At 44.7% G+C, this 27,048-nt stretch overlaps 2 protein-coding genes and 1 long non-coding RNA gene across 3 annotated transcripts in view; 2 read left to right on the top strand and 1 right to left on the bottom strand.

The window, feature by feature from the left end:
* The window catches only part of LOC306800726, a 599,049-nt gene that overhangs the window by 197,349 nt on the left and 374,652 nt on the right, over positions 1-27,048 (bottom strand). The gene's annotated exons all lie outside the window — the stretch shown is intronic.
* Positions 1-27,048, top strand: part of GALNT4 (polypeptide N-acetylgalactosaminyltransferase 4) — a 372,781-nt gene that overhangs the window by 66,000 nt on the left and 279,733 nt on the right. The window lies entirely within an intron of this gene.
* Positions 14,214-19,149, top strand: DUSP6 (dual specificity phosphatase 6). Its single transcript, XM_079304640.1, has 3 exons — positions 14,214-15,220; positions 15,817-16,254; positions 17,641-19,149. The coding sequence occupies exons 1-3, from the start codon at positions 14,818-14,820 to the stop codon at positions 17,946-17,948; spliced, it is 1,149 nt and encodes a 382-aa protein (XP_079160766.1). The 5' UTR covers positions 14,214-14,817; the 3' UTR covers positions 17,949-19,149.

Here is a 27,048-nt window from a genome sequence, read left to right as displayed (position 1 = left end):
AAGTGAGTTGTATTGCAGCATAACTGCACAGGTGCACTGAACTGCAGTCACTCCATTGTCAGGAAATGCAGCTATGCAGTGGAACTGTCTCTTAAGCCTGCATTTCAAGCAAGTCAGAACCAACACTTCTTTAAAGCCATGGAATCCAGCCAACAAAACCTATGGGACATGTGCTACCCTCCCACACCCTCTGTAGTACCAGAACAAAGGCACACAGGAACTAGTGGGCAGGAGCCACTCAAAGCTGCATCCAAACTTTTACTGGGAATTTGTCCTGAGGAATAATAAGAAATCTTTCCCTTTAGTTTCCATATCAGGTTTTCAGATCAGTGCTCTTCCCAGCCTCTCCTCCTCTGGGCTGCTCACAGTGTGGAGTGCTCTTTTCCTGTTTACCCTCACATCCCTTTTTATTACTAGGCAGGACTTTTTTTTTTTTTTTTTTTAAAGCACACTCAGGCGCCTGCTTGTTTTTTCTAAAGCTCTACAGGGATTTGTCGGCGTCTTTTGCAGCAGGTCATCCTGTTTTCAGACAAAGTTCCTGTCCTGTTAAAAACAATAATTTCTGGATGTCTCTGTAGGTCTCCTGCTTTTAATCATCCTGAGTCCTTGAGCCACACTCAAAATATTTAGTGTTTGTTTGTAGCTCAAAACAAAAACAAAAAAGGAAAATAAAGGCAAAGCCCAGAGAACACTTCCTTCTGCAGGACAGGAGACCCCTGAGCACTGCAGTAGCACAGGTCAGCTGTGCACAGGCTGTGGCAGGCTCAGGACAAAGGCTGTGGCTATCATACAAAACAGTGGCAGCAGCAGCTTTGCCATCACTCAAAATGCCTTGCTGCACAGGAGCAAGCTGCCTGCAGGTGCCTGAGCCATGGGTAAGTGCACACACAGCCCTGGAGCAGACCTGCAGGGCACAGCACAGGGTGTGCTGGCCCATAGTAGGGCTGGCCCATCTTTTGGGCTCAGTCTGAGCACCTAGAGGAAAAAAAAAAAGAGTAACACCATCTTGTGCAACAGCAATAACTTTCAGGCTGATCAAAGCTCTGCATGGCTTTGAAACCCACTGATAGACAGCAATAAGGCCAGTATAATGCTATATTATTTATTGGGCTTTAATTTTATGTTGAGAGAAAAACTCAAGCAACCATCTGTCATATTTCATCTATTTTAATTCTGTACATGCCCCCTACTACTGTACTAAGGACAACTATTCAAAGAGTACATCCATGCTGACAACACCTCTTGTGGTGAAGGGGCCACTGTTGTTTCATGTACATTTAGGCTGGGACAGATATTTTGCATGGCTTCATATGAGAGAGGGGTGGAGATTACTGCTCATGCTTCCCTTTACAGACAGCAGTAGAAGGAATCCTTTGTTAGGGGGCAGCCAGCACCCCTAATTTAGAATCCCCTGCTGAGCTCCTCTCTCTGCATTTCTCCTCATTACTCTAGTGAAGGGGGACAGTGCCCTCCCCTCAAAAGACAGAGTATGTGAACAAACCCTCAGTAATTGGTGATATAAGATGTCAAACTGTTTAACAAGTGTATTTAGTACCACTCAGATAGAAATAGCTGGGGGAAGTTGGTTCACAGAAGGTGATATGTGTCACCTTAACCTGGCACAAGAAGTCAAGTCTCGTTCATGTAGCCTCAAGGATGGGCTGGATCTATCTGCCAGTGATGCAAGGAGGACCCATGGGGGCACAGGACTGAACCTCTGAGCTCCTGAGGGAGCACTTTCCAACATCTTACCTATTGGAAAATGCTGCTATTACAATGGCAAACGGCAAGAAAATCAAGAAAATACCCCAAGACAAATAACTTACTCTCCTTACTGGCACCAGGTTTGCACAAAGCTGAATCTTAAAGGATCTTGGGTCACCTCCTTGGAGCTGAGGGACAGCTCACCTTCAAGTGCACTGGCTCCAGGGTTTTGTGTACTGTTATGTTCAAGGAGGTGATGAAATGTATTTCAAAATATGTATGTTTAAAGAGGCCACAGCCTGTACCTCCATCAAGAGAAAGGGTTTATTGTGTGCTTCCTGACGCTGAACACTCATGCAAAACAATCATCAATCAAAGTTTCAGGCTTTGGTAAATTTACCCCTGACAGTTCTTATAGGAAGATGTTACACAATCCCTAACCAAAATGCTTTGATCTCCTAAGTCAAAGTCAATATGTCCAGCTGGATAAATAGCATTAAGCCCAGCACTGCTTCCTGTGTAAGTGATAAAAAAATTGATAAAATCCTGACTTTCAGAAGCACAGGTGCTTTAAATCAATGAAGCACAGTTCACCAAAGCTATTAATACTACCCCTGGAAGTCTCCACTGGAAGCAGAAAGCTTTGAAATTTTCATGCTCCTTAGCTCAGAAATGGAGTTTAAATTAGGTGGTTTTTAGGCAGCCACAGCCACTGAGCCATACTCTGTGCAAGTATCAGTCAGAACCGTGTCATTTGCTCAACTGGACCAGAGTCCCTGAGCTGAGATTCAGCCTCCTGCACTGCCAGCCTCCCTGCAGGGCAGCTGGATTAGCTTTCAAGGAAGTGCTTACAGAAACAATTTTACAGACTTGCCCCCATTCCCTGTCTTAACCAGCCCTCACTTCAGACACACTAAATGTGCTACCCCTCCCTTTCAGGGTCCTACCATTTTTCAGACCTCACATAGTCTCCTTGAACTCTTAACTGACCACAGTGAGAACATTTCCTCCTTCTCCTTCCCCTTGTATTATCATGGTCCTGCAGTCTCTCTTTCTGAGCAAAAGCAGGGCTGGTGAATGATGGGGTTAAGGCAGGTTTCCTTCCCTCCAGCTTATTCACTTCCCAACATTGATAATCTATTACAGATTCTGTTTTACTGCCCATTCCCCTCCTCCCCCAATAATAATGACATTCTCAAAAGCTTGAGATAAATATCCTGTTACAAAACAGATGATCAGGCTGAATATTACTTTCATCCTCTAAGTGACTACTTGTGGGGGAGCCCAGATAGTCTGTTTAGCCATATGGATGGTTTTCCATCATTCACAAGTATCTCTGACAGTGGGGCTTTCTTTTTTTTTACATGGTTTTAGAGTTGCTTCAGCTGAAGTTGATTTTTGGAAGGTAAAATTCACCCTGGTCCAAGGGCCACTTCATAGCAAATATAGCCCATATGTTCTTATGAAAGTCCTGAAAACATATGCGAAATTTCAGAAAAACATACACCTTGTGCTAAGGAAACCCTTGCAGGAAATCTTTGACATACCAATCTTAGAAATTAATTTTGAATGAATGAAATGGTATATCCATCTTCTGAAACACCTATCTGACACACCCATCTTCTCTCTTCCAAGTATACAGTGACTGCAGACTCCTAGAAGTGCTTTGTCTTCTGAAAAAACTAAAGCCAACAACAATAAATTGCTTCCTAGAAACTCTTCTTTGGACCTGAGGGGAGGAAAGGGGTCAGAAAAAAATTCCCCTTTGCCACTTCTCAAGAAGCATTTCTTACTTCCTCCAAATGACCATGCCCATGAAAAAGCATGGGCTGGTCTCTTCTGCTGCTCTCACCCAGCAGCAGAAACAAAGACACCTTGAGTTTCAACAAATGGCCTGGCTGGGCAAATTACAGAGCTAAAGAAAACAGCCTCTATCTAAGAATATGTCAGCTAAGGCACTTTCTCCCCAAGGTGGTAAGAAGAGCTCAGACCTGATGGGCAACCTGTTCTCAGAGAGAGCAGAGCCAGCACTTTTCACGGGGAGCTGTTCTCTCAGGTTGGGCAGCCACATTTTGCCTAGACCTTGCTCCTTCCTCCTTGCCCTCAGCCACAATTCATAACACCACCCAAGTGAGCAGAAAGTCTCCTGACTGCTCCCAGACATGTTCCTGCTCTGGGGGGTGGCCTTAGGCAAAAGCAATCTCAGCAAATGCTGTTCCCTGCTCGCCAGCACATGCAGCCCTCCCACCACTGTGCCTCCCAACAGCCCATGTAGGACACACATCAGATGCCTGGGAGCTGCACACAGGCAAACTTTCCAACCCATAGTGAATTGTGGCAGTGTCACGTTTTTGAGGACCTGACTATGAAGGTCAGGTGGGAATTTGGGAGGCAAGGAGACAAGGGACATGGGGCTGAACCTGTACAAATCCACAGGGCAGCTGTTGGCATAGGGGAGGTTTTGGGGTCATTTGCCTTATTTGTAATCCCTGGTTGGACCTCAACTTGCCACAGCTGGACCTGATCCTTCTGTCTTGTTTTTCTCATCTCATCTGTACTGTCTTTGTGGTCAAAAGTTCATCTTCCCCTTCTTTCTAAAGGCAGTGTGCTGAACTCAGCTTAATGGATGATCAGACCAACTGATCAATTCCAAGCCCTGCGAATAAAATGTCTTTGGTTAATTTCTCTGCCATTTTGGCCTCATTTACCTTCTAAAGTAATAGGCAATATGTTTTTTTTCAGAGACTCAGTTGCAAAATCAATATAGGCTTTGCTTTTAAGAGCAAAAAAGACAATCAACATCCACCATAGGTCTATTCTAGGCAGTGCTTTTGCCTTGCTATGTCAGCTGAACCTAACTTGAAAAACTGCAGTAACACCACAGATGTTCTTACTCAGATGAGATAAATAGCTTCAAAGTGATTGAATTAAATGGTATGTCCTCAATAGAGAGGGATGATTAACAGGTAATAATCAGTATTTTCCCATAACAATGTATCTCTTAGCTTTATAAACTAGTAAAGCAGTATCTGTACAAACCTACTTCTGTAGGTTTTCAGTAAATAAAAAAAGTCCAGCTAACAAAATGATTCAAAGGAAATCCCTGTGGTACAATTCTGAGTTGCCCTGAAGCTGAGTGATGTGGGTAGGTGACCTTTCCCTACCTGTTTCCAACAGTTCTTGCCCACCTATCATAGCAGAAGCATCAGGTGTTGTTGATGAATTTAAAGGAGTGGGAGCAATTGTTTTTAAATAATTAGTCTGTTTCTGAATCTAAAAGAGATTAATTTTATCACTGAGTGCAGAGAGCTCTTTGAATGTAAGAACTCATGCTTATTTGCCTCCATTTTTCTCTGAGTAACTACATGAATCAACAGGGGTGGCACTTGAAGGCACTGAGCTAAAGTGAAGAGCACTCTCATCTCGAGCTCTCAATGCAAAAGACCTAGTTCCTCTTTGCATAAATCCTGCAGAAGAAATACGAGGCACTGAGAGTTCCTTTGTTTTTGCTCATTGGATTTAAGCAATTCCTCCTGCACACATCAGAACAATGAATCCCTTCAGTCTACCAGACTACAAGCAATATAAGGCAATCAGTTCATGCTGCAGACCTCTAGAATTTTCCAAGTTTTGGGGAAACAAATGGGATGATTGCAGAAATTCCAGATTCAAGCTTTGATTCTGCAGTTTTAAAGAGAACTAATAAACAGCACACCCCCCAAACACATATGCTCCCCTGTATCCAATTATTACCCTCACATAATGTACACACCATTAAGACAGAGCATCTAGGCTGAAGTTGTCCTCATTAACTAGAAAAGTTCCTGGCCAAAACTGTGTTGGTTTGAGCCCAAAGAATCCAGATTCTCTGGTGATTCCTCTCCACATACTGTCACTGATGGAATCCCCACCATACATTCTTGTAGCCCCAGTAAGGACTTGCTAACACAAGCCAATACACTGAGCGTGGGCAGGCACCAACACGGCTGGCAGGCTGTTCTCACTCTGACCCTAGACAGCATGTAACAGAGCCCCTCTCTCTGACTGACTTCAGGAAATGCACTTTCTTAGATTAAAAACATCCTGCAGCCAGTAGTTGTCTCTCCAAAATCCACTGACAAATGCTGGTTTGTTAGATGCTCAGGCATGTCAGCGGGATGCTCAGCACCATTCAGAGCTGTGATCTGGCTCAATAATTGTTCCACGTAGAAGAAGAGACAGTGGATCAAGGTTATGATAATGTGAAATATTTCATATTTATTCGGATACTAAAAAAAAAAATCCACTGACTAGTTGGACTACAGGGTTTTGATACTAAAGGCACAGTTTGGATTAAATGAGAAAGAAAACAGCAACGAGTTTTTGTTCATTTCATATTTAATCTCTAGAGACAAATCTTTTCTGAAAGTATCTTTAGGACACTGACCTGGTTTATAACTTTGGTGTATTGATCTTGGCAGACAAACCAGTTCTTTCTTCCCTCTGCAATACCTGCAGAAAAGCAGCTGCCTTTGCATCCTTCAGTGGGGTACTGTTCTTCAGTTCAGAACCTACTCACCTTGAATATAGCACACAACATATTTCAAGGGCTAGTTTGAAGGCTGCATTATCATTCTCCATTGGAAAAATTATGTAGGCAAAAGCCCCTAGCAAACTAAAATTAAAAAAACTAAAAAAAAAAAAAAATAGAAAAGACACGGTGTTGAGGGTGGGTGTAATGAAAATGCTGATGGGCCCTTGCATTCAGTGGCAGTAATTAGCTTTACCATAGTAAATTCCAGGCATATGGCATACCAACTTTCGCACCCTCTTGTATGATTTAATGGTTCTCATGTCTGTCTCACTGTAACTGTGAAAAATCTCCTTTCAAGAATAAAACTGCTCCAGTATCTTGCCCTGACAACTGATGCTTAAAAAAAAGCCTCCCAAATCCAGTTAAGGCAATGATGTGTGTTTAATGCAAGAGAACAACAATTAGTGTATTTTTGACTGAAAAGAACTCAGTTAAGCTGCCAGAAATGTCAAAAGTTCCTCGTTACCCTGACACTTACGTAATTGTTCTGCGAACACCCACACACCGGAATAGACCTACTCCACCAAAAATTGCAGGGCTGACTCACTGCGTGTTCTTCTACGTATTGAAGGCCTAACCATCTAGGATACATCATCCATAGCATAATTCTAATGTGATTTCCCTGTTTAAATAAAGTTACACTTCACCCAGGGAAAAAAAAAAAACCAAAACCCTCCATATCCTCAGGATCCTGTCCACCAATCACAGAGGAAGCAGCCAAAAATGGCAGCACTGCAGGCAGTGTCTACTCTCCAAAGACTTGCCTGAGCCCCATACAAGGGCAGGGCTGGGATTAGATGCATCTGGCCATGGTCTTCAGGATTCTCCTTGATGAAACACAATACAGAGGCAATTATACCTACAATCCACTTAGTTTTAGCCTCCATGCTGTGTGACATTCATCTTTCTGAATCCAGTTATTATAGCTGGCCATAAACCTTCTTATCTGAAGGAAAGTGCTGCCCTTCATGCAGCTCATCCTAACTCTGTGCTAAGGCACTAATCTGGTGCAGACTTGACAGGGAGCAGGGAACTACTGAATGCTGGTCTTTGCTTCCTGCAATTTTCATATTCTCATTCAAATTCTGTTGTGACCCAGAAATGCTTAACTTCTCTCTGATCTGATGGGACTGCCACACGAAATGAAGGAGATTGCTGCAAACTGGACCAGAAGCAAAAATAAAATAACCAACCAACATTTACAATGATTACCAGACAAAAACCTCTAAGAAAGAGCAGGGAGGATCCAGTGTACCACTGGAAAGCACAGAGCTGTAGGTGTCTCTACAGTGTCTTGCAAACCCTTGGACAGAGATCTGTGCCCACAATTTAGCCAGAATAGGAAACTTTGAGAAAATACTTTATGGTTCTGCAACAAAATTTCTCAGAGAAAACAGTACTTTAATATAATTCACTTTAGTGTTATGTTGGCGACATCAATGTACCAAATAAGTGACAAAAACTGTGACCATGAACAGTACTGTAATCTTCATGTCATTGTGCTCTGACATACCCAGTGATGACCTGGCATTTGGATGTGACAGTTCTGCTATTATGTCCTCATAAATACCTAAGCATACTAAAGCCAGAATAAATTTGACAGCAGTTACTGTCTTGCCAACATTTGCAGAGATTACACTTGTACACACCCAGCCTTCGAGGTATATTTTTTATAGCAAAGCACTTAAATACCAAATCAAAGAACTACCACACCCATTTATGACTTACCTTGAGATGCATGCCTTTCAAAAGGACTCTGTTCCCTCAATATATACTTTTCTTGTAATGTACACAACCCAGTATTGCCCCAGAAATTTATAGTACTGCTTCACATTTAGGGCATTACCTTTTCCCCACTCGTTCTATTTGCATCAAATTCTTTCTACTGGTTTCCCTCTCCTACCAACTAAAGTCTCTCAAGCTTCCAAATGAAATAACCTGTCTGATCTGTGGGAGTTAGGAGTTGTAGTGACCAACCCCTTAAGGCCTGTGCAGTTTTGCAACTTTATTTTTATACTCTGGGTTTTTTGTTCGTTTGTTTGTATGTTTGTTTGGGGGGATGGAGGTGCAAATTGTAGCAAACTAAACCAGAAAGGTTTGTGTGACTTGTATCACATTCCATCTCCTGGAAGACAGCACCATGGGTGCTTCAAATTCAGCAAGTGACTTGAGCCCTTTGTTTCTTTAAACAGAGTAGGACATTTTAGCACCTAGGTCTGGCCATCAGTTTGGTACTTCCCCCTCAACAAGCTTTTACCAGCCTTTTTTGACAGCAGCAGGTCACAAGGGAAAGCTCCAGGCTCAGTAATAAGGAAACTCTTACCTCTGTCAGTGTTTGTATCCAGTTTGGTGCAGGTCCTGCCTGGCCCAGGAGGAATCCCTGTGAGAGACTTTCCATCTGTGAAAAGTAAAGCAGAAGTGCTAAATGGAAGTTGCTGGCGCCAGGATGCATAATTGCCCTTGTGTCTCCCCCTGTGATGTCCTGGAGCCAAACTGTGTGCTCAGCTCCATGGGGTCCCCAGGACACATTTCAGTGGCCATGTAGAAACAGACAGCGGAAATTGAATTGTTCATGCCTTGGTTGAACTACTAATTGCCTCCCTTTGGAAACAGAATATAAGATAGCTGCACAGCATTTATTTTCCTGAATATGCCTGTCCCAGCATGAAGATCTTTTTCTTACATAATTTGCTGTCCCTGCTCTGCTCTCTGCACAGCTGATTTGCCCTGCACTGTGCAAATGCAGCCCTTGTTTACTCTTTTCATGGTCTAGAACAAGCCTTCAGTCATCCCAGGGGCAGGGTTTATTCCCATGGTCAGAACAGAGACTTGGTAGCAGGGGATTTTGCAAACACAGAGGAAAAGGAATGTTTAACGTTGGGAAGAGGGAGCTGCTTTCCACGCTTCCTTGATGCTGTCAGGTTTGCTTCCTTGTAGGATGAGTGAACGGGACAAAAATGGGACAGTGCTATTGAAGGAACATGCTTTAGTGACAGCACTAATGCCTCCCCAGGTAAGCCCACATGTTAGTCCCTAGTTAGCCCTTCAATCAAAATGGACAGCATTATAAAGAGATTATAGCATTTTCTCAGCAGCCTCATCTGGTGTGATGTATGTGCCCAGTATAGTGTGACACAGGCTGCCAGAGCAGACAACAGCAGAGAGAAGCACCAGCCTGCATGACATGAAAACACTCTCTGGATACAACTGAACTCGTTGGTATTGGCAAAGAAATAATATCAGCACATTGCGGTCTCTGTACAAATAGCATGATATTTCTGCATCAGGAGCTTTACATAGGAATTGCTCTATTCCTTAGCAAAGGTAATAGAACCATATAAATCTACATTCCAACCAGTGAGCAAATTTATTAATTTAATCACTGCTACCAAGCAGAATGGTTTATCTGTATTTTCATGCAATCACACTTTTACAATTAAAAATTTTTAAAAGTACCACTTTTATAACTGCTTCTGATTTTCACCACTATTATACAGTCCATTTTTTTATTTGAAAGCTCTCAAATTAACATGCAATTATAAGAAAAGTGTGCAGACATGTAGCCTTCTGTTCTCTTCACATTTATTATTTTTAAGAGACAGTTGCCCACCTGTGCTATGTTTCTGTTGCCAAAAGGTTGTAAACCACTGTGAAGTGATACACAGGTTAGTGCCACCAAAAGAGTCACTAGCAATGGCAGCGTGTGGTGCGAAGGAAAAAAAGAAGAAAAAAATTATTGCTTGGCTAATACACTGTGAGCCTTTTTAAATGTGTGCCTTGCACTGCCCTCCTACAAGCTTAGTTTTATCCTCTAAGAAGAGAATCCGACAGCCAGTAGTGATCTGCTGTCAAACAAAACTGCTCACCTTTGCACACCCTAAGGAACTGCATTCAGAAGGGAACCTTGTTTATACCACAAGGAGTCAAAAGAATACAAAATTTCTTAAATAAATGCATGTCTGTTGTAGCTGTTAACTATTTAAAAGCATCATTCCTAAGTAATTGCTAATTACATTACTTTATTACAAGGCACAATTAAATATGTGCTTGAAGTCATCCAGCTATTTGCTGTTTCAAGGAAAGCACTTGAGTCAAAAGGATTTCCTAAATGGAGTCATTCAAGTGTTTTATTTCTTCAACTTCAGGAATTATTTTAGATGTGAATAATTGGACATTGAATAACCAGTTAAATGTCATTTCCATAAATTGTTTGCACTTTACATAAAACAAATAAAATGCTTTATAGGACACGTTTGTTCTCTCTTTGAGACACATTGCACTAATCACTTTTGCACCACACTCTACTTTACAGACAATTTAGTCTAGAAAGATTTGTGTATTTCTGTTTCCAAATAGATCATTCACAGAAACCAACACAGACATACATTGATTTTTCACTTTCACTGAAACTAAAAGGAACTGTTTAAAGGACTTAGAGATAAACCTGAAAGTGAGAATCAGAGACTGCAAGGTAAGCATATAAAAGTAACAGTCTGGTTACACCAGGCACAATTTAGAGACAGCAAAGGGAACTTAGAAGTTCCATAGTGCAGTTTTCCTCTCTCTGAAGACCTTCTGAAAGTGATAAATGAGAGGAAATAAGTAGGTAAAATGTGAACCTCTAACTTCCAGCATTTAAAGCTGAGTGACTTTTTAGCTGAATCACAGGCATTTGCTGGTTCAGTCAGAGCGAAGACAGTCACGATCCTCAAAATCCATGCCCAAGTATGACCTGTCAGTGGAGAAACCTGTCTCCACTACATTTTCCAAGCTCTTGCACTTCCAGAGTTGAGTTGAGTTGGCATCTCACCCAAAATCCCGCTGCCAGCATGTGTTATACTTCTTGGCCTTCTCCAGCAGGCAATTCCAGAGTGTTGTTTGCTTGCCTGAAATTAACAGTGCAGTTACAGAAGGTGTCTCTGCCATTTTGATTCAGATCATCAGTGGGATGTGGAAAATGAAGGCTGGAGCCCTGCTCTCGTAAATATTGATTGATGTAACATGGGAAAGGAGTGACCAAAGAAGTGGAATACCCTTTCCTATATATTTTATGCCCCATCTTCTCACAGAAAGACAGACTCCTATCAAATTCTGCTTCAATTAAGTAAGAGACACAAAGCTGTATCTTTAGAGGAAGAAAGCACTTGTATCAAAAAATTCTCATTCCTGATGCCTAATGCAAGAAGAAACTTCATCAGTACTTAGCCTTCTGAGGATGCTTCTATATCGTTGCCTGAGTATTCCAGGCTGTGAAGTGTCTCAGAGTGACCCAGTTGGCCTGGTTTCAAAATGTCATAGATACCTGCCTTTTTGGTACTTCTCTCTCCCATTACACTATGTAGATAGCCTTTCTGTCTAATTCAGGGCCAGGGCTTCTATTACAGGGAAAGATATGAATGAATTGGGCAAAGCAACACTAAATTTTAATTGTTGTCATCCATGCAATGCTCTTATCCTTGTCTACATGTCTGGCCAAGACAAGCTCAGGTCAAAAGCACTCATGGAGATCTCTTAAACCCTCTACACATAGTACAAATGAGCAAAATGGTCCAAAAGTCAGAAAAATAGGCTATTTTATATTAATAAGTTTTGAGCTGAAGAAGTCTTATTTGCAGACAAGGAAGTGAAAAAGCAAAACAAAAAAATGAAATAAACACATGATCATCCCCATCCAAAAATAAACATTTCAGAGTTGAAAACCTAACTGCCAGAGGTTGGGTGAATGAAGGGATCAGGGTTGACAGGAATCTTCTCACTGCTCAGGTACTACAAAAACTTCTGAAAGTTGAAGGACAAATGATCTCCTGGTGAAGCTTGGGTTGTACATCTGGTCTCTGACAAAGCATCAGATGGCAAGCATGGTTAACTGAATCGGCTCCAGCATCCCACAGTGACTGACAGGGCAGGGCAGTTCAGACAGAAAGAGGAAAAGAGAGTGCATCCATGCATGCCAACAGAAAGACAAGAAGGTGGCACAGAGTTCTCATTCTCCTTTAGAGTTCTTCAGCTGGCGTGTGCTGAGGGAGGTACTACTACAAATTCAAAGGGTGCTATTTGTATTTGACTGGTTTAACTTTGCTGCAGTGCAAAATCTGCTGCCTGGGTCTCAGCTCACCAAATGCCACCCTCAGACTTCTGCCATGCAATGAGCAGGCTATAACTACCTCCATTACAAGTCTGTCTCCAGCTCCACTTTGGTAATTCAGCTCTCTGGAGCATGCTTCATCTAACATCTTACTGCCTTCACACACTTACCTCTTAATGCTCATAGTATTTCTGTCAAAACAGACAGTACTAATGATAAAAATATCTTTAAATGCTATCAATACCTACTGTAATAGTATTGTTATACTACTAGGCAGGTATCCCACCCCAAAAATGCTTAAATAAATACATGAAATAAACGTTCCTGCTTTCTAGTTTAATCTGCCACTGCTCTGGACATTTAAACAGCATAGAGAGAGAAACAGCAAGTAAAGCATCTGGTGAGAGCAGCCTGGAAAGCCTTTAACGAGAGAGGACAGGTGCATAGAAGGCAAGGTGGGCTGGACAAGCTGCCCGCGCTGAGCCACGGGACAGGGTGTGTGGTGTGCCCAGTGAGCGGAACATCAGCTCAAGGAAAGCTCCGGGCTCAGGGGCGGGGCAAGGCTTGTGTAATATTTCAGTCCCACTTTCCAGCATCTGAAAAAGGTAGAAAGAGCGGATCCTCTCAAAATCCCTGCTGGGGAGGATGTCGTTAATGCCATCTGGGTGTCAGCCTTGCTTGAAACTGCGGCGACTGATGTGCCAACTTTAATTAACATCACGGATGTTTTCTGTGTGGAACACACAGGACTGTCTGTCCATGCCGCTATCTGCTCCCAGGGTCACACTCTCCAGCCACTCACTACCTAAAGAACCTCCTCCAGCTGGGGTTAAAATCAGTGAGACCTGAAGCGCAGTAGCAGCGGAAGAGAGATTAGCCTCTCCTGAGCAATTTTACTTCCAAGCTGATGTCGGTGGCAGGATTAGCATTTAGGCCGGGCTTCTCCTGATTTATCGTCGCTCCTCGCTTTTCCCTTACCCATTTGCTACCCCGGGCCCCGCTCCCCCGGCGCCGCTCGGGCGGGCACCGCAGCCCAGCCCTGCCGTCCGCTCCCGGTGCGGAGGGACCGCGGCTCCTTCCGCCGGCCGGACCGGGGGAAGCGCAGGACGGGGCCGCATCCGCAGGAGGGGCCGCAGCGGAGCCCCCGCATCCCGCCGCGCTGGCGGCGGCCCCGGGAGCGGCTGCGGGCTCCTTGCTGGTGGGAGAGCGCGGTTCCATCGCCTGCAGGAGCCGGCCGGGACACTTTCCCTGCTCACGTTTGTGGGGTGGCGAGCGCGGTTCCATCGCCTGCAGGAGCCGGCTGGGCCACTTTCCCTGCTCACTCACGTTTGTGGGGTGGCCCGCCCGGGCTGCCCCTGCGGCGGGGCCGGCTGCCCGGCTCTGCTAAGCGCGGCGAATAAAGCCGGGCTGCGTAGGAAGAGATTAGCTCGGGTTTTACTCTTCACCCCTGTAGGGATCAGCCGGGGACAGAGCCAGCCCGCCTCCCTAAAAATGGGATTCCCAGAACGCCCTAATGAAAAGCCGGGGCGCGATCAGCTCGGGGGAAATGGGGGGAACCCAGCCGGTCCCCGCGGGGTAGGACTTAGGGAGCGATAATATGGAGGGAGGGAGAGAAAAGGAAAAGCGCCGTTTGTTCCGGCGGCCGCCCCGCGGCTGGTGCCGGTGCTGTCGGAGGGACGGGGGGAGCGCCGGCCGCGCCCCCTCACCTGCCCCCGCCGCCCCCGCCCGCCGCGCCGCGGCTGCCGCTTGTTTGCACTCGGTTTATCCGGAGCGGAAATTCCTTTCCGTTTTTGTGAATGACAAACTCATTAACGATTCATCAACACAACCTGTTCCAGCCGGCCCGTCGCCGCGGCAACAGCCCCTTCCGCGCGCCCCCATTGGCTGCGCCGGAGAATGTATCCATTGAGGAGCCGCGCTTGTGCCCATTGAGCAGCGCCGGGCTGCGGGGCCGCGGCCGAGGGCGCTGCGGCCGGACGGCGAGCGGGGCAGCGCCGGGGAAGGGGCTCCGCCAGCCAAGGGGCTCCGCCGCCGCCGCAGCGCTTCCATGCCGAGCCGGGGAGCTCCGCTCGGCGGCGCGTTAATTGGATTTCATTCACTCGCGGCGGAGGAAAAGCCCAAGGGCTCGGGCTGCAGCGGCGATTAGGCAGGTTCATTCAGGGATTCATTGACAGAAAGAAGAGGAGACAGGGCAGGCTGGCTGCGCGCACGCAGGCACACACACACACGCACTCACACGCGCCGCGGCCCCGGCTGCTTCTCCCTCCCCGTGACTCCACCGCCGCCCGGCGCGGGGGAAGCGGCGCGGGGGGGCTGCGTGATTCATTTTCCCGGGGCGGAGGGAGATAAGTTGTGCCGAGTTAGAGGGGTGCAGCCCGCCCGCCGAGCCAGCCGCATGCCTCTGTGAGAGAGAGGGGCGCTTCCAGAGCACGCTCCGCTCCCCCCGTCCTTCCTCATGCTAGATACGTTCAGACCCGTCCCTTTCGCGTCGGAAATGGCGATTAGTAAATCCGTGGCGTGGCTGAACGAGCAGCTGGAGATGGGCAACGACCGGCTACTGCTGATGGACTGTCGGCCGCAGGAGTTGTACGAGTCGTCCCACATCGAGTCGGCCATCAACGTGGCCATCCCCGGCATCATGCTGCGGCGGCTGCAGAAGGGCAACCTGCCCCTGCGCTCCCTCGTCGCCAGCAGCGAGGAGGACCGGGAGCGCTTCGCCCGCCGCTGTGGCACCGACACCGTAGTGCTGTACGACGAGCACAGCCGCGACTGGAACGAGAACACGGGCGGCGAGTCCGTGCTGGGGCTGCTCCTCAAGCGCCTCAAAGATGAAGGTTGCAAGGCATTTTATCTGGAAGGTGAGAAAGGACGCCCAGGGCTGGGGGAGAGATCGCCGCCTGGGGCCCCGGGGCTGTGGGAACGGGGAGTCGAGCCCCGTGGATCTGTGCCCTGGTGAGAGGGAGGGGGCGATGCGTTCTGCAGCGTTCCCCGGGCAGTGGATTGATGCGCAAGGGGAGCACCGATCTGAGTAGGGGGCTTTTCCCCTACTCAACATCTTTCCCCACTCTCCCCTCGCTTATCCTCGCACTGTTTAAAGAAACCTTGATGTCTATGGCAGCCTGGGGAAACAGGGCTAACGGGGATTCCGGCATGATCCTGGCACAAGGAATTGCCGCCGAGACACCTCTCCAGCGGTCCCCGCAGGGCAAAGCGGTACAGAGCTTTAATCTTGGATCTGCTGAGCCCTCGGCCGCAGCGGACGATTTTCTTAACCCTTCCTTTAAGTTAGTCTGTCTGCGTTGAGAGTGTGGCATTTTTTTTTCCCCTTCTTTTTCCCGGAGCTCGAGACGGTGCAAAACAGACGCTCCTTTGCAGACAGGGCTGTATCAGGGAAGTAAATCGACATGTCATCTTATATGAGGTTGCATTTTCTCCTCTTTGCTTTTCTCTCCAGGTGGTTTTAGCAAGTTCCAGGCCGAGTTCGCCTTGCACTGTGAAACTAACCTAGACAGTTCATGTAGCAGCAGCTCTCCTCCTTTGCCAGTCCTGGGTTTGGGAGGCCTCCGCATCAGCTCCGATTCATCATCCGACATTGAATCTGACATTGACAGAGACCCCAATAGTGCCACCGATTCCGATGGCAGCCCTCTCTCCAACAACCAGCCTTCCTTTCCGGTGGAGATTTTACCCTACCTCTACTTAGGCTGTGCCAAGGACTCCACTAATTTGGACGTTTTAGAAGAGTTCGGCATTAAATACATCTTGAATGTTACTCCTAACCTGCCTAATCTCTTTGAAAACGCCGGTGAATTCAAGTACAAACAGATCCCTATCTCTGACCACTGGAGCCAAAATCTGTCTCAGTTCTTTCCTGAGGCCATCTCCTTTATAGGTAAGACCCGGTTACTTGCTAACAGCTACATGTCAAGAGGCAGAATTCGATATCTTTTGTAGAATTCTTGATTTCCGGGCGAGAAGCGGTGACAGCATTTATGGCCGTCTCTGGAGCATACCCTCTTTTCTGATTTTTACGCCAGCTTAAGTTGAGGGGCTGCTGGGGACTGTTTGGGGGGGGGGGGGGGAGGATCATTGAGAAGTCCCGGAGTATTGTAAGAGATCTTTGCAGAGTTGTACGGACATACCTGGTTTGTCTGGCTGTGGAATTTCTCCTCGAGTCATTTCTGTTGGAGCTGGGGACTGAGCCCTGCGCATTTTGGGGGATCTTCTTAAATCACTTCCTGGCGAGTGGGGGGCAAATGAGCTTGGGGTCGGTATCTTATTTGACTTTTTTTTTTTTTTTTTTTTTTTTCTCCTAGAGGTTACTGAAGAGTTTAATAAAAATAAATGATCTGGGGATTTAACTTTAGCTTTTAAATGCAAGTTATGAATAAGCGGTGTCCCTGGCTAATATGTAGCCAGAGTTTAAATCTCGTGGTAATAATGATATACCTTTCGGGCTCGATGCCTCGGTCAGCCTACTCTCAGACATGACCCGGCAGCAGCTCCGGAAATCTGTACCCTTGGGCCCAAGGAGTTCTGATTAAAATCTGCACTCTCCTTCGTTTTGGGGAGGACTCAAATTGCCCCATCGGGGTCCAGTGGGGTGGGCATCGCATTATCTGTTGGGAAGCTGTGCAGTAATCCGGTTGACTGATACCGGTAATAGTGGAGAATGTAGGTAATCTGAGCCTAGCAGGAAGAAATGTGGGCTAGAAGCCACAAAGAAACTAATCTCCAGGCATTGTAATGCATTTCCTATTACAAAGGAACCCATTTTCAACCAATGTTGACATCCTGTTCCTCCTAATGGGCTGTCCCCTGTGACTTCCCTCATTCTTTTAAAATGCCTGAATACCTCCATTGTTAGCTGCACAACAGTTGGAGAATAATTTAATAGACCTTTGCAGTCTGCTGGTCTGTATAAAGCCTTTCAGTGACATATTGCAGGATTTCCATGCTGGGGCAAGGGGACTGTAAGAATTTAAAGGCAAATCTCCAGGCAAAAGCCTGTCTTTTAAAACTGACTTTTAAAACGGTGTCATGCAGCGTGTCCTGCTCCCTTTGTCTCATTCTTAGTTTTCTCAGCTCTTGGACTTGGGTAGTAGGGGGAGTGGATTTTTCTCATGTCCTGGTTTCAAGCCGCTCAAGTTAACTCTTGAGTTGCATTGCTGGCCACTGGGATCAGAATTGAACTTTCTTCCTGCTTGATACTAATCTCATTTGAGAGATCAGTTACCAGCTCTGGGTCTTACGTGTCCTTCTCTGCCTCTTTGTCCAGATGAAGCACGGGGGAAGAACTGTGGCGTCTTGGTGCATTGCTTAGCAGGGATCAGCCGCTCGGTCACAGTGACGGTGGCCTACCTCATGCAGAAGCTGAACTTGTCCATGAATGATGCCTATGACATTGTCAAGATGAAGAAGTCCAACATATCGCCCAACTTCAACTTCATGGGTCAGCTGCTGGACTTTGAGCGGACTCTGGGACTGAGCAGCCCCTGTGACAACCGTGTGCCGAACCAGCAGCTGTACTTCACCACCCCTTCCAACCAGAACGTCTTCCAGGTGGATTCCTTGCAGTCCACGTGAGCTCCCACCACCTCCCTCCTGTCTATTTCACGGGATCACTCCTCAATGGTTTCTCTTTGGCAGCGATAAAGAAACGCAGCTTTTTCTTTTTCTGGCCTCTGCTGTCACGAAGCAGCTGCCGGTGCAGGCAAGGAAAGGTTACACAGTATGAATCGGCTCTTGTGAAGGGAGGGGACACGCGGGCTCCCTGGGCAGGACCCTGGTGACCAGGCAGCGTGGGGCAGCACGTCCATCCCTGCCGGGGCACTGGCCGGGCTCCGAGCACTTCCCGAGAGGAGGGCGAGGCTGGACAGGCTGGGCACGTGTTCTCCAGAGGCTGGAACTGTCCTTCTGCCCTCTGCTCTCAGACCTGTGACACGCATCTCTGTCTTCAGTGAAGACTGGTTATTTCTGTTTGTTTTAATTTAGAGGAGCCAAAGAAAAGAGATTTCAGCTTAGTGTATTTGGAGTACTTGTTTGCTAGGAACTTGGTAGTATTCTACTTGATCAATGTAAATATTTAACCTTAAATTTATTTGCATTTTTTTTTTCTTAATTCACATGTACTCAAGAAATCAATCCAAGGGACACCTGTGTTTTTGTTCTTTTCATAAATTCTGCTTTGTTTGTTTGTTTGTTTTAATTGCAAAGAATATATTTGCAGCATGCTGAATTTTATTGAAGCAAGCTTTCCATGAGGGAGAAATGGCAATGGTGAGAAGTTTGCAGATCATGTTTTGTGAGCAAGTAGTCTCTTCTTTCATATCTTTCTTTTCCTTGTGGTGGTTTTTTTTTCTCATGCTTTTGATGTAGGTTCCATATGATATATATATACACACATATATATATATATTTTTAAATTAAATTAATTTTTTGCCTTACCTTTTGTAAATAGATCATCTGGGAGGAAGTTTGTCTTTGAATGCGAAAGATTTTTGATCACTTTTTAAAACTTTCAGATGTGCTAAACAGTGCATTACCTCTGTACAAATTCTTCAGGGAGCTTCACCTCAAATGCAATATTTTGCGTCTTTTTTTTTTTGTATAAAACTGGAAGTGTGTGCGAGCATTTGTACCTGTGTGTACGCACAGTGAACCTGCACATGATTGCCAATAAGGGAGAGTCTAATCCACAGTGTAAAAGTTTTAAGATGGAATTTATTATAAGAATGTAAAACCTTAAATTATTAATAAATAAATAACTATTTTTGGCTATGGAGAAGCTGGCTGGTTTATTCCTCCTTTCCCCTCTGTGTGGTTGTGGTTAATTGCACATACCCAAATGGTTATGTTTAAAGGCAGTAATTGCTCTCAATAGCTTTTGCACATCCCCTAAGACCGAGAGGAATGTTATCCCTTACAAGACAATAAAACCTAGATTTCTCCTTTGGTCCAGTGGTGCCTAAATGAATAAACAGTGAATGTGCAAGATTCTCATCTTGCTTTGGTGAAAGGAATGCTTTTGAAGGCCACTAGGTTAATTACAAAATATTCCAGCATCTCTTTGCTATACTAGGGATATACCTGACCCCAGGACATAATGTTTTTTTTCTCATTATTTATTTTTCTTTTATTATTAAGAGTAAGGAGCTGCTGTTTTCTGGTTTTGTTTATGAATTTTGGTCAGTCTATTGCAGATGCCAGGAGATGGGTTCATGCTCTGCTTAGCTGTCTGACAGGAGCTCATTTCACAGAGATTCATCAACAGTTTGCAGCCTGTGAGTGATTTTTCTGCAGCCATTCAGCCACCTTGCAACTTAATGAAAGCAAGGGGGAAAAGTCTCTATATACCCTTAGTCACCTAGTTTCCTCTTTGGACCCTTCAAGCAGTTCTGTCTCTGCAGAAGGAAAAAGGGGGATTATTGCAATTGCAAAACTTCCTGCAGCAACTTGTATTCATTAACATCCTTCCTGATGATAACTGGCCCAAGGCAGGGTGGTGCCAAAATCTGTGTGCAGTACCACGGTGAGGGGCTGGGGCTGTCGGCTGAGGTACTGCAGAACCCCTGGCAGCCAAAGCACATTTAAAGTAATTTTAGAAACTGCAAGTGTGTGAAATGAAATGCAAACAAAACATGGGAAAAAAGTGAGTCAGTGTCTCATGCAGTAGTGGCCTAGATTGAGTGCATAAACTGTGAAAGTAGAAGTGGGTTGCAGTTAAACTTGGCTTGTGCTAATCCAGTTTTGAACGGTTTCCGCTCTTGGCATTCCCTGTGCTGTTCTGTTCAAAGTGGAGATTTGCAAGCAGCTCTAGCAATTTCCTGTCCAGCTGCAGCTCAAGTGACTCCCTTGTTTGTTTTTTTTTTTTTTTTTTGGTTGTTTTTTTTTTTTTTTTTTTTTTTTTTTTTTTTTTATATGGTCTGTGGATAATTTTAGCCAGTTTCCTCTTTGTGGATTATTAATCTGCTTTCCTTGTAGAACCTACATAGCTGTGTCCCTACTGTTCTGCTGAAGTTAACAGATGGCCTCCCCGCCACTTCCTCTCGTTTCGCTATGGGTTTGTTGTCAGGCCACTTCTGAAATTAATAGTGTTTTCTGGCCGGCTGCCACAGGCCATTACCACAAAGGGGAAGTAACACATCTGAATAGCAGGAAGCCGGGCAGGGTCACTGCGTGAACTGAACCTGTTGAGCGCAATCAGGCCTCTCCCGTTTGGCAAGTGTAGGGCTCCCCTTCCCTCCCCCTTTCAGCACTGCTCGCACACAGAAAGGGTTGACACCAAATGCCTCAGCTGTTTGCACCGGGCAAATATTTCCGGCTGAAGGAGCTGCGAATGTTAGCTGTGACTAGGTGCCCCTTAAGGTGAGGAGGTAAAGAACAGTATGTGGCTGTGCTGCCCTGGGGAGGAGAGCTCTGGCTTTTTTTTGCAAACTGCTTTGAAAAGTTAATGCTCACAAGGGCTTCCTGCTTCCTTCCTGCTGCACCGAATGACTAACACCAAATGGGTACTTCTGCAATTCATCATTTTTTGTGGCAAGCAAGCACAGAAGAGCTTTGCTCACAGACACACACACATACAGCAGAGTCAGGCTGAAAACTTGTTCCAGATTTTTCCTTGAGCAAGGCCTGAACCAGGGCTGTTTCAGACCCTTGGCTGAACTTGAACCAGACTGTGTGACAACAACTTTGGTCACAGGCAACCCCAAATTACAAGTGGAGCCAGCCCAAAACCTGGTTCAATGTCTGATTTTGCTGGGAGTGTTCACAATCATAGGCTGGCTCTGAATTCCAAAGGCTTTGGAGGAAAAATGATGAGGGCTCTTACCAGCAATGTTCATCCTCCCCACAGCGGTTCCCAAATAACTCTGTCTGATCATGGCACATCCTACATCAGCACTTGCCAGTTTTCCTCAGCCTGGGTTCTGCTTGCTTCTGCAGTGTGTGTCCTGGTTACTACATTTATCCCCTCCCCAGCACTTGTTTCAAAATAATTCACTTCCTCTGTCCTCAGCCTGGTTTCAGTCCTTGCTGGGATGGGGCAGAGGTCTCAGGCTTCTGAGGGGTTTGGCAGCTATTACAGTTCCTCAGCTGGTAAAGTAATTTGTGAAGGGAAGAATAAATCCTTTGTGCCTGTAGGGACAGGCCTGGTGTGTATTAGGAGGAAAGAGGAGAAATGTCTGCCCTTTGCAGCTAACAAAATCACGACCTGCTTCTTCATATTATTATGTAGTAATGTGAGGTAAGGAAATCCTTCAGAAGTTGTGGAGATACCAGGAAGGGAAACCACTTTTAGGAGTGATCAGAGTTTTCTCACATGATCCATCTAACTTTAATACAAAGGATGAAATTGTGTCCTGTAGCACCCTGTCTTATTTGCTCTGGTAAGGCAAAGGTTTCCATTTGTGTTTGTGGGTACACTTTGCTTTTTATTTTCTGTGTAATAGCAACATGTAACTTATTGTGCTGGTTCCCCTTCTTGCATTTCCTCTTTCCCATTCATACCCTTTCAGACTATTCTATGTCTCCCTTCAAAATGTCTTAACTCTCTCTAGTTTTTGCTGTTGTAGCCATAATTTTGTCTCTCCCCATATTCTTTCTTGTGTTTGTTTGTTTGTTTGTTTTTTTAATGCTGCCCTTCCTCCTATGCCTTCTAATTTTCCACAGGTCTTTTTCTAAGCTCCATGGTTCCAACTTCTTTGTATTCTTATCTTCTCTCTTTTCTCTGCTATTCTCTTGCTGTTTTCCTCATATTTCCTAAATCAACTCATCCTTCTGCCAGCTTTAAGCCTGCTTGCTCCTTTTTGTTTTCACAGTGAAAAACAGAATGAGTCTCAGTCAGTTTAATGACCTATAGGAAAGGTATATTTTAGAGGAAAAAGTAAGAAAATGTTACTGTTGTCCTCTTGCCACCTCCTAGCAGATGACATTATTTCTCATCTCTGTGCCCTGTCTGTGGAGATTTGGCTTCCCCGGTTTTCGCTCTGTAGCTGCTCACAGAGAAGGCAGGCATGAGGAAGCCCCATTTCCTATCCAGTGTCAGAGGGCACTGACTCCCCATTTGAAGAGAGGGGAGTGGTGAGGAAAGTGGGTTGAGACAGAAAATGTGTCCAACAAAGGCAGCTCTGCTATCAAAACTGAAGCCAAGTTTAGCAATTGTGTCTGGATAACATTTCTTCAGCCTCTCTGGAAAGCTTATCCAAAAATTTCTCCCAGTTGAGAAGCATGATGACACTTTATTCAGAGCTCCAGGAAAAACTATTGTATGTGAATGTTTAAACAAAGCTACAGCTTCAGCCCTCTCTCCTCACTGCTATAAATCACAGAAAGCTCTGCCTGAGTGAGGGTGGTGGAACAAATTGCTAAGCTCGGTTCGGTGCCCCCCTAGACCTTGGGTGTGCGTGCTCAGCATTGCTCAGTTACTCCCTGGATACAAGCATGGGGCCAGCCCCCTCCATTGTGTCCCCACATGTGGGACACTCTGGGACTTCAGTGACATGCTGCATTCAAGAAAGATCTCTCAATACACCTTGTAGCCAAAAGGAAATAAGGGCTACCCACTAGTGTTTTCTCATGGTGTGTGAAGACTTGGGTTATACAAACTCTGCCCTTTCCTGCCCTGCAACAGCCAGAAATGGAGAGTGCATCATACATTTCCTTTCTTCATTGCCAAATTTGAGAGATTAGCATGTGCTGTAACTCTAGCAGATAGTACAGACAGAAGGCTGGTATGGGAGCAGCCCTCTTTTGAGCAAAGTGCGTGTCTCTGTAAGGAAAGGAAAAAAAGTGCTAGATGCTTTCTGTTGTTTGTTATCATAGGGATCTGCAAGCACTGAGGGAATTTTGAAGTCCTCACAGCCAAAACTTTTCCTCATAAGGCAAAGATGAAGGATGTTGACTTACCACGAACACAAGGAGATGATTATCAGATGGAAAAGGGGGGTATGGAGTCTGCTTAAGAAATATTTCTTAATGACAGAAGTTGCATTCAGGACTATATTTGAGAGATGCAGCAGAAAGTGCGTCCTGCTCTCCTTCACAGCTGCAATCCCCAGGACGCAGGAAGCTCACAAAAATGCTGGCACTCTCCCACCCCTAAGCTGTTCCAGCACTGTAGATACCAGCACACAAAATGATGCTACATGGGAGGTCTGCTCACCATCATGTGGAGACCATTGTGAAGCACTTTGCTCATTTTGTCAGAGACACAAGTGTTTTGCAAAGTTCTCATAAGATCTTCCATCTTCCCAAAAGGGCGATGCCCTTGCTTAACTTTCAGAGTTTTTAAAAATTTTTGCTTGATTGATTAGGATTCCCTGCCTTATCAATGGTCTAAATTGCATTTTCTGTGTCAGTATTTCTACCAAATGAATTTGTTTGAGAGATTTCTAGGCCAGCCTGGCTCTTTGTGAAGAAACTTAGTGCAGCACCTCCCATCTAGACTGAAATTCAGCCCAACACTGAGCTGATACTCTATTTAAACATTAGGAATTGAGTAACATTTGGATTCTGTACAAGATGTTTTTCTTATAAATAAAGACTAAATGTGTCTGATTTCTTGAATACAAATCAGGAAGAACAAATTAAGCTTTTACACACCTTTACAATCCTTCACTTAGTTTTTTTGTGAAATTTTACAGACTACTGTATGTGAATAAAATATTTTTCATATTTGCAAATTGCTGTCATAGCAGGGAATAGACAATGCCTATTATGAATGTGGACCAATTCTTCTTAAAAGAAACTTCTCAGATGTTTACAGCTTTGCTAGACTTTGTTTGGACTTGAATATAAATGCCTCAGGCTGGTCTAAAAAGATGAAAAGAAATTATAATCCCTCTGAATATGTCATCCTAAAAGACTTGGCCTTTTTTTTTCTGAAGAAAATCCCTTGTTTTTTGTCTATGTATCAAAATCTGTTACTGTTTCCTTGAACATCCTCAGCGTTCTATGCCTGGAGGAAGAACTCGAAATCTGGTGGGGTGTGTTGAGAATGTGCCTGGTGCTGCTCCCTTGAATAGCTCCTCTTGCCCAAAATTTGAACTGTTGGAAGACGGTGGTTTGAACATGCCATGCAACTGAATCTTTACAAGCAACTTTCTTTATAAGTTAGCAGTGATAAAATTTAGCTGAGCCTGCCCCTTGTGCTGGGTTGCCACTTCTGCCAAGCAGGGACAGCACAGCACACTCTGAGGAGGAGGGGATTTGTGATGCTGTGTCCATGAGGTGCAAGAAGTCTGCTCCAAAACTGGTAACTTTGATTGGATACCTATACTGTACTTTGTATCTGAGCAGCACCAACCACATCTGCCTCAAGCATCCTTGCACTGTGCAGTATAAATACTCTTTACATCCCTGTTTTCCCTGAACAAAATATTAATGGGCCCAGTCAACTAAGAACAATTTTGGTGTTAGGCAGAGAAGAAAATACATGTCAACCAACAGAAAGCAGAGTACTTTGGTGATGTTTCTGGAAAAGCAAAAGATGAGAAAATGTAGTTGTTTCTGGGATTCACTGTCTGTTAAATTTTGTATGTGTTGATGTTTTTCAAGTGGCAGCTAGGTCTATAGGTTCTCCTGTAAGATTCAAAGTGCTTGACATTGCAACCTTAATAATATTCTTCTAATAGTGTTTTTACTTCATGCCAACAATAATATTTCAACCTCTCTGTTGAGGTCTAAATGAATGACATTCTTATGGCTTTACACAAGACTAGCAGAGATCACACTCAAGCACTGTTTGTTATTACAGTATTAAGGTTTTAAAATACTCTGCCAGTTATGGTGAAATAAAATTAACAGGTTTCCTTCTCTCTCTCTCTCTCTCTCTTTCTCTGTGTGTGTGTGTGTGTTTCAAAGTGTATGTAAGCTTCCTTTGGCAGGGATTTAATCAAACTGGTATCTTTATACAGTGCATTGGCTAATGCGAGTTGGTTACAGCTATGGGATGTTACTGTGATGTTAATAATAAAAATAATAATTATCTGAGGTCAAAAGAAAATTTCCTTTTTCCCTGAGTCCTGAACAGCCAGGTACAGTGTGCAACTTGACTTAAATGACGTGCACGTGCTGTGTTCCATGATTACCATTCTACATCCTTGGATTGCTAAGTCTTACTGCAGAGTTTAGTGAGCTAATCCTGGTTAATAAAGTTACTCAAATGCTTAACCATTGGTAAGATCAGATGCTGGGACATTCTTTTGGGGGTGAAAACACAGTGTATGCCATTGGTTCCATAAGAACTGGTAATATCCAATAATGATTGAAGAAGTCAGGGCTTCTTGGGCATGACAATTTCTCACATTATTAGAGATTTCTGAAGGAGATTAACTAGATAACTAGATAACTATAGAGATTAACTGAGGAGCTAAATGGTCTTTTGTTCTGGCTGCTCAGAGTAAGGGAAGAAGAAGCAGGCTTTTTGGGAGGTGCAGAGCCCTCACACCCTAGTGAGATGGTTCCACAGAGGAGAATCAAACTGGGAACTGGGGCAATTAGGTCACTTAAAAGACTATCCTACACTTTTGCTTTTGAAAGTGTCACAGACAGGGCTCCTGGTTCATGTAGTTACTGCACAATAAATGGAGTTCCTGAAATAATGCTGAAATAATGCAGCAATGAATCAGGCCCAGGAGCTGTGCATGTGAGTGCCATTACTTTAAGGGAAAAAAAAAGAAAAATAGACTTTCTAATGCATTCCTGTAAATGTAAATAACTGTTAGTCAAGTAACATATAAATTAACTTGTATTATTCCAAAATGAATGTCAGATGATTCTTTTCCTTGCACCTTCTACCTAAAGTGAGGATGAAGATTGATTCATTTTCTGAAGAAGCTTCTGGTTGCTTTGGTGTCTTGTATGTCTGCCTAGAAGTTTCAGTTTTTATCAGGCAAATCTTTAATCTGTTGGTAATCACAGACCTGGATAAAGACAATGGGTTTGTTTCTTTCAGGCTCAGTACCAGAGAATTTAATAAATGCTCTTTCATACAGTGATGGTAGGAAGTAGATGTGGGTGATGCCTAAGGCAAGGAGTGCATGACAAATCTTGAGCAGTACTAGAACACTTGGTCTGTGCATGCAAAAACAAGAGTATGATGAGCAAGATTTGTTTGTACAGAAAAGAAAAAAACTCAGCAGCCTATCAGAGAAACAGTCATGGTCATCACAGTGAGATGGAGCAGATAGTCAGGGTGGAGTGCACAGTCTGAGGCCAGGCAGTCAGATGACCAGCTGCCTCTGAAAAGACAGTCTATTCCCTTTCTCCTTCTTTGTTTTCATTTATGTGCTCTTGTTTCTTCCTTTACCATAAGCACTTTCTTTGCTATAAGCACTTGCTTGTCTGCAAAGCTCTGGGAAATGTATCAATATCTCTTCTGGTGATCTAGCCCTGATGTAGCAAAGCATGAGGTCAGAAAAGCATCAGACACAGTGCAATGTCAGGAATAGGAGGATGCAATCAATGGCAATAGAAAGATGGAGAGAAGATGTCCAAAGGCGTCCCTTGCCTGTGTCAGATGAAGTATTTCCACCCATTCCCCAGAAGTTAGGGAGGTGGCAGGGGTGCTGTGACAGAGCCCAGTAGGACCTGGCATGGGAAATAGCTGGCTTCAACATTTCTGCTCTTCTGCTCCCATATGTGGGCTGAAAAACCACTGGCAGCAGCAGGCAAAAGCCTCCTCACA

This window comes from Erithacus rubecula (genome assembly GCF_903797595.1).
Source record: "Erithacus rubecula genome assembly, chromosome: 4".
NCBI lineage: Eukaryota > Metazoa > Chordata > Aves > Passeriformes > Muscicapidae > Erithacus > Erithacus rubecula.
This window is presented reverse-complemented; position numbering and strand designations above follow the sequence as displayed.

What these genes read in the sequence shown, in the direction of transcription:
- DUSP6 (XM_079304640.1), top strand. Translation starts at nt 14,818, where the DNA reads ATGCTAGATACGTTCAGACCCGTCCCTTTCGCGTCGGAAATGGCGATT. An exon ending in CAAGGCATTTTATCTGGAAG is followed by an intron (nt 15,221 to 15,816) that starts GTGAGAAAGGAC and finishes TTTTCTCTCCAG; the next exon opens with GTGGTTTTAGCAAGTTCCAG. An exon ending in TGAGGCCATCTCCTTTATAG is followed by an intron (nt 16,255 to 17,640) that starts GTAAGACCCGGT and finishes CTCTTTGTCCAG; the next exon opens with ATGAAGCACGGGGGAAGAAC.